This window comes from Orycteropus afer, unplaced genomic scaffold, assembly GCF_000298275.1.
Source record: "Orycteropus afer afer isolate SDZICR_OR568_19922 unplaced genomic scaffold, OryAfe1.0 scaffold00002, whole genome shotgun sequence".
Lineage (NCBI taxonomy): Eukaryota > Metazoa > Chordata > Mammalia > Tubulidentata > Orycteropodidae > Orycteropus > Orycteropus afer.
In genome coordinates, this window is record NW_006921589.1 from 10,533,663 (window position 1) to 10,541,189 (window position 7,527).

General features: G+C 57.5%; 1 protein-coding gene across 1 annotated transcript; it reads right to left on the reverse strand.

The window, feature by feature from the left end:
- Positions 1-567: 567 nt before the first annotated feature.
- DES (desmin) lies at positions 568-7,054 on the reverse strand. The gene is made up of 9 exons (XM_007958253.2): positions 6,474-7,054; positions 5,391-5,451; positions 5,171-5,266; positions 4,878-5,039; positions 4,578-4,703; positions 3,960-4,180; positions 2,573-2,616; positions 786-868; positions 568-609 (listed from the first exon to the last, which is right to left on the reverse strand). The coding sequence occupies exons 1-9, from the start codon at positions 7,052-7,054 to the stop codon at positions 568-570; spliced, it is 1,416 nt and encodes a 471-aa protein (XP_007956444.1).
- Positions 7,055-7,527: the final 473 nt, after the last annotated feature.

Sequence of the window (7,527 nt, forward strand, 5' to 3'; positions counted from 1 at the left end):
GGACTATGGGGACAGTTTCAAGGCCCTCAGTCTCCCCAGCGGGCTGGTTTCCTTGGTTACCTGCCTGGCTTCTGGAGAAGGCCACCCCTCCTCCCAGGCTGGGGAGGGTAAGGGCCCACAGGGCTCAATCCTGACCCGGGGGTGTCCCAACATCCACTCAGGGGCCCTCTCCAAAGCCAAAGGCTAGAGCCTGAGCTCATGGAGGTGGGGAGGCAGGGTTACCACTCTCCCCTCAGCTCCATCTCGGCCTGGCCCAGGACACTAACTGGAGCAGGGCCACCCCACCCCAGGGTTGGGAGGGAAGGGCAGTCAGGCTCACTCACTCCAATATCCAGGACTCTCATGGCTGGGGTCAGCAGAGGTGACGGGGCGGGGGGTGGGGGGAAGCCCTGTGGTTGGGCAAGGTGGGGCCATGTCCCCTGTGGGGACTATGAGTAGGTGGGTGAGGAGGTATCAGAGGCTGTGACGGTTGTGGCTGGGTGTGGCGCCCTAGGACAGGAGGAGGCTGGCTTCGGGAGGCAGTGAGGATGGGCAAGGACGGTCTCTGGGACAGCTGGGTCTCTGGCTTTAGAGCACCTCATGTTGCTGCTGTGTGGCCTCACTGACGACCTGGGGGAAGAGAGACCCAGTTAGCCCTGGAGCTTCCAGCCCTGCGCCTGCCCCCAGCCCACAGCACCAGGGCCCCCTGCCCCCACCTCAGCAGGGCTGGTGGAAGGCACTTGGCTGACAATCCCCGACACACTGTTTACCCCCACAAAGGGTAAGGGGATGCGACAGACACTGACCTCCCCGTCCCGGGTCTCGATGGTCTTGATCATCACTGTCTTCTTGGTGTGGACCTCAGAGCCTCTTTGCTCAGGGCTTGTTTCTGTAACAGATCCAACCATACTCAGCCTGACCGAGCTGCAGAGGGCGCCAGCTCTCCCCACCCAGTCCTGGACTGTGCCTGGGGGCTGTGAGTCCACCCCTGGTCTCATCGGGCACAGCCCAGGTAACTTCCCATCCCCCTTAAGACGGGTCTGTTACTTCTTCAACTATACTTGATCACCTGTCCTTGAGCTGACACCCACCAGGTGGGTTCCCAGACCTGGGGCCAGTCCCACCATTGAGATGGGCTCAGGAGCAAGCAGATTTGCTCCAAGTACTACCTGGTTCATTTACATCCCCATGCCTTCTCGCTCCTTCTCCACTTCTATACTCCACGGGTGTCCTGCCTGAATTTGAACCCAGGACTCCCCTCCCCAAGACTGTCAGAGGCCACCAAGCTCAGTCTCAATACACTTTTAGAGTATCTTAGAGTACCCCACTTAGGACTCAGGAACCTAACATCTTAACGAAAGAAACAACCAGAAGTCAGGCACTGCTTTGCTGTGCCAATGGCCAGCCACTTGCCCCTCTGTGCCTCTGTTTCCTCATCCGTGAAGGGGTAACAGTGTATCTGCCCTGTCAAGGCCACAGAGCCGTTTGGTGGGAAAAAGCAGGAAGCAGTTTTAAATGCAACATTCACTTATTGAGTCTGTATAAACAACTAACTGAAAAGAGGTGTTCTGAGTTTTACAGGGAGGGTCAATTTAGGTCCCTGGTATTATGAGTTTGGTGTTTATGAATCTCCTTCACAAGCAACAAGCCTGTGATGAACGTTGTAGCTTGGCCGAGCACAGCGGGTATTTTTTCCTGATGGAAATGAACATCGAAGATAGAACAGATTTGATCTAGGAAAGGCGAAGCTGCCAAGGACTGCGGCTGGCCTTCTCTAATGTATCATTACAGCGCGTTTTTCTGCTCTCCGGGGTTGGAAAGCCACTCGATGTGCATATTACTAATGTCAGGAGTGGCAGAGTGCCCTAAGAGCTCGTCCTTTTAATTGTTTGGCTTTGCTAAGGTTTGGCTTCATTCTTTAAAACGTGCATCCAACATCTTGCTCCATCAAACTGGAGGTGTTCAATAAACAGCCGGGGTAGGGGGGGACACTTGGTAACATGCCAGCAAACAGTGGGTGCGGGAGGTGCCTCTCAGCCCAGGGAAAATGATTCTAGATGTTCCTGCTGCCAGGTCCCCAAGGACACTCGGTGCCTTTGGAGTTGTGGATACAGAACAGGGGCTGTTTCCTGACGCCCGGTACACCCGAAGGTGAGGACCATAGAAAGAAGAACTGTTAGCCTCTGCTGTCGTTTGCTGCCTAGTTGATTTCGACTCCTGGTGACCCCATGTGTTACAGAGCAGGACTGCCCCGTAGGCTTTCCTTGGCTACAATCTTAATGGAAGGAGATCTCCAGGCCTTTCTTCCTCGGTTCTTCTGGGTGGATTGAGCCACCAACCTTCACCTTAGCGGTCAAACACAAACTGTTTGAGCCACCCAGGGACCTCACTTGCCTCTACATATTTCGTGTAACCATATGCAGTTGAGACAATTTCGGATTATCCCTCACCCACACACAAGAGCCCCGTGTTCTCCCCTGGACCCCAGCCCCGACCCCGCGGTTCCATCCTCCCCTCCTAGCTGGCCTGAAACAGTACCTGTACTGAAATCCTCCCCTGTCACCCCAGCCTCCCCTTCCCAGCACCCACTCACCTCGGAAGTTCAGGGCAGAGAAGGTCTGGATAGGGAGGTTGATTCTGAAAGGGGACAGACAAAGCCCTGAAAGAGTTAGGGACCCTCCCATCTCCCCATGACTATCCATCGGGGCTCTCCCTAAACACCATCCACCCTCAGCTGTCCCATGTCCAACACTCCCACCGCAGACACTTGAGAGAACAGGGTCAAAGGCCAACTCCAGCTTTCCTGGGAACTATCCCTTTTGGGAGGATCACAGATGCCACCTCTGACCTGCTGGCATGATGCCAGGACCCCCAACCCCCCCCCCACCGTACCCTCCAGTTCACCAGCATCTTCTTGTTGCTGGCATTGCAGGAAGTATCACCAGCAGCTGTGGGTGGGTAATGACCACTGTGATACCCACCCTCCAGCCAGACTGTGAGCCTCAGGTACCCATGTGAAGGCAAGTTCCAAACATGCCTGCTGACTATATCATAGTGTGTTGTTGTTGTTGTTATGTGCCGTCGAGTCGGCCCCAACTCATAGCGACCCCTCCTTGGGTTTCCGAGGCAGTATCACTACGGAAGTAGGATTGCCCAACCTTCCTTCCGAGGAGTGGCTGGTGGGTTTGAACCGCCAGCCGTCTGGTTAGCAGGCAAATGTCTTAGCCACTATGCTACCAGAGCTCCCATATCATAGTGTAGTGTAAGTTTATTAGTATCAATGGCACTATTTTGTGGAGTACTTGGCCTGTGGTAAAGTGAGGTTAAATTTACCTTCAGTGAAATGCAGATCTTCAGCACACATTCCAACGAGTTTTGATAAATCTCTATATCCATGCGACTACCACATCCAGTCAAGATACAGAATATTCCTATCACCCCCGAAGTTCTGTCATGTCCCCTTCCGGTTGTGTGCTGTTTTCTGTGTGTAGAGGTGAAATGCTCCAAGCATGTCACTGTGTCTTTCCTACGTGCGTGTGCGCATGTGTGTCTGTGTGTGTGCCCTCGGTGCACAGTTCCCTCACCCCTTCTCTTAGCTATCCATGTACAAAGCTTCCTTCTCTCTCTCTACCTCTCTCTGTCTCTCTCTGCCCCCTCCTTTTCCCCTTTCACTCTGCTCTCATCTCTCTTTTGACTGTCAGTAATGTTTCATTACTGGTTACTGAATATGGTTTCCTGCCGGTGGTTCTTAATTTTGAAGGTGGATGAGGGAATACTTACATTTTTCTTTTTATAAAAGCTATTAATTAAATCGCGATTTGCTCAGGTGGCCCTGGCTAATTCTCTGCAATTAGTAGAGCTGTAGCGTCTTATAGCAATGTGTTCCCAGGTCTTGTGGAGGTGGGCCAGAGCCCCCTTGGGCAGGAATGGGCCCCCCAGCCTGCCCAGGGCCCCACCTCTGTCCCTGCCTGTTTCCTCACCGGCTCTCTTCACCCTCCAGCAGCTTCCGGTAGGTGGCAATCTCCACATCTAGAGCCATCTTGACATTTAGCAGGTCCTGGTACTCGCGCAGGTGGCGGGCCATCTCATCCTTAAGGTGTCGGATCTCCTCCTCCAGCCGCGCGATGTTGTCCTGATAGCCACTGGCCTCGCTGGCAAAGCGGTCCTCCAACTCACGCATCTGTCTCATCAGGGAATCGTTCTGCGGGGAGAGGAGTCCAGGTCAAGGACAGGCTGTCCAGGGAGGAGGACACAAGAGGCTCAGGATGAAGAGAGACACAGCCTCAGGGCTGGGGCCACCTCAACGGGGTCAGGTCCGGGAGTCGTCAGATCCCTGCGCTCAAATGAAGTCTTATGTGGAAATTTGGAGAATGTAACAGACAAAGGGAGAGCATTTGTGTTCAGAGTCCCCTCCCCAACACAGGACACCCCCCCAGCAACTCTCTGATTCCTTAGAGCCCACTGGGAACCCTCTCTGTGTGTTAACCCTTGAGGAGATGGGGTCTCGATAAGTATAGTGATACACCCAAAGTCACAGGGAGAGGGCAGGAGTTGCAGGCAGAAGGGGGTTGGGCTGGGCGAAGTGGGCAGGGACTCACAGTGCCCTTGAGGGCGTCAATCTCACAGGTATAGGACTGGATCTGGTGTCGGTACTCCATCATCTCCTGCTTGGCCTGGCGCAGTGCGTCATTGTTCTTGTTGGCCGCCTGGGTCAGGTCAGACACCTAAGGGCAGAGAGAGAGGCCCTGAGACAAGGAGGACGCAAGGGAGAAGGAGCCAAGGAGCCCTGGTGGAGGCTCCTGACCCACCCTCCTCCCCACAGAGGGTGCTAGTGGCAGCCCCTCCAAACTGGGATGGAGGGGGCAGGGGTGGCAGAATCCCTGGGCCAGGTCACCCACCTTTGACTTGTACCATTCTTCAGCTTCAGAGATGTTCTTGGCTGCGATGGTCTCATACTGAGCCCGGATGTCTCTGAGGGCAGCAGTGAGGTCTGGCTTGGACATGTCCATTTCCACCTGGACCTGCTGCTCCTGAAGCTGGGCCTGTAGCTCGCGGATCTCCTGCAGGGTGAAGCCGGCCGCCAGTCCTCCACCAGGCCCCACCCAGAGCCCAGAACCTCCCCCGCGCGGCCCGACTTCCCACCTGCTTCCCCTGTGGCTCAAGGAATCAGGGCAGAGGACCCAGGGCATACCTCTTCGTGGACCTTCTTGAGGAACGCTATCTCCTCGTTGAGAGACTCAATTCTGCGCTCCAGGTCAATGCGAGCTAGAGTGGCTGCATCCACGTCCTGGGAGAGGCCAAGAGAGGGGCAGGGCCACTGACTACCCAGGAAGGGCAGAGGCAGACAGGGGCCACACAAGAAGGGACGGAGGGGACAGGCTGGCACCGGAGGGGGCGCAAAGAGAGCTCACCGCTCGGAAGGCAGCCAAATTGTTCTCTGCTTCTTCTTTCAGCTGGATCTCCTCCTGCAGCCTGGTGGGGACAGACAGACAGGAGAACAGACAGTTTGTAGAGATAATGCAAGCAAGGGAGAGGACTGGCTAGGGGCTGCCCAGGGATTGGGCTCAGGACAGAGGGAGGAGGCCTGGCTGCTAGGCAGAGACAGGAGGCTCAGAGGGGAGTGGCAGAGGCATGGCCCCTCCCAGGGAGGGTGGGAGAGTGGCCCAGTCTCTGCCCTGAGGCCACACCCTTGAAGTCTATGTCCGAACCACACTTCGACCTCCCCAGAGTTAAGAACTGTGTCTATTTTATCCACCTCTGTGTTCCTGGTTCCCAGACTCAGGCTGGCTCATGTAGGTGCTCAACTAATGTTTGTGACCTGGGAGGTGATTCCTCTAGCTTGTCAGAGGCAGGGCCTGCCTGCTCCATATGTGCTGCCTTTTTGTCCTGGACCCTGACAGAGCCTACTTCTTTGGTCCTCACAAGTTTTTTTCTGGCTGAAGCCCCCCACCCCCACCCCCTCCAGCTTATCTCATGCACCTTGTGAATGGCACAGCCTCAGCCAGGCCCAGGCACCAGGCTCCCCTCTACCCCCTCCCCCAGGGCCGTGTCACAGATGCTTTGGAAGCTCCTGGTTGGATTCCCCACCTCCTACATCTCCAATGGCAGCAGCTGCCCTGCCCAACCTAGGCTGGCATTCCCAGGCGCCTATCACCTCCTCTCTCCCTCAGCATTGCCCTGGGGCCTCCTCTAGCCCTTATCCACCTGCCTATCTGACCCTACTGGCACCTTCAGATGCTTGTTCAAGGGGCTGCCCACAGGGCACCCAGGCTCACAAAGTTGCCCATGTCCACTCTATGATCTCCCCAAGAAAGTTCCTCCTTTGCAGGATGGGAGCACAGGGAGAGACCAGGACTCATCTTCTTCTGGGGGATACAGTTGGGTGGCGCTCTTCCTGCGTGGTGCAGGAGAGGAGCCCCAGGGCCTGGGAGACGGCGGGTGGTGACAGGTGGGCCCCTCCCTCCCAGTCCTGGCCTCATGCGCCCTGCCCTCACTTGGCCTTGAGCCGCTGCAGGTCATCGAGGAGGTTGTCACGTTCGACGTCAACTCGCGCGCGCTGGTTGGTGAGCACCTCCACCTGGCGCCGCAGCTCGCGCAGCTCCTCCTCGTAGAGCTCGGCCACGCGCGTGGGCTCACGGCCCTTGAGCCGGTTCACCTCGGCCGCGAGCGCCGCGTTCTGTTGCTCCAGGAAGCGCACCTTCTCGATGTAGTTGGCGAAGCGGTCATTGAGCTCCTGCAGCTCCACCTTCTCGTTGGTGCGCGTGGTCAGGAACTCTTGGTTGACGGCATCGGCCAGCGAGAAGTCCAGCAGCTCGCCCGCGCCGTACGAGGTGGGCACGCGGCTGGCGCCCACCCGGCTGGCCCGCAGCGCCCCCAGCCCCCCGGCGCCGCCCGAGGTGCGCGACACCTGGTAGACGCGCGACGTCATGGAGCTCGAGGAGCCCTTGGAGCCAAAGCCCGCGCGCGGGAACACGGGCGAGCTCAGCGGGGAGCCGAGCGGGAAGGAGGGCGCACCGCCGAAGGTGCGGCGGTACGAGGAGGACACGCGCTGGCTGGAAGAGTAGGCCTGGCTCATGGTGGCGGCGGGCAGAGAGGCTGGGCGGCGGCCGGAGAGTGGCTGCGGCGAGGGGAGACAGGGGCCCCGGCCGTCCGCACTATTTGTATCCCTCCTGACATCAGCACCCACGCCCCTCCCCTGACAGCTGCAGGATCCTGCTGTCCTGCCAGGAAAGGGCGGCCGCTGACCGTGGGGGCGGGGAGGCCAGTTCCTCTGCTGAGGCCTGTGCCCCTCTCCCGGAGGGTGGGGGCCCCGTAAGGGGTGTGCTGGAGAGGAAAGCCAAAGGTAGGCAAGCCTGCCTGCCAGCGCCTCACCAGGGTGGGACTGGAACCCCTAGGGGGCTCCTGTCAACCCTCTGGTGCCTGCCTTTTCTTGAGAGTGATCAGGGGAAAACCTGCTCAGAGTCTGCCATTTAGTTAGTTTGAGGGTCCCATTTTTGCTCCAAGGAGAGACTTCAAGTCGTTTTCTGAAGGCACATGGCCTGTTCCCAA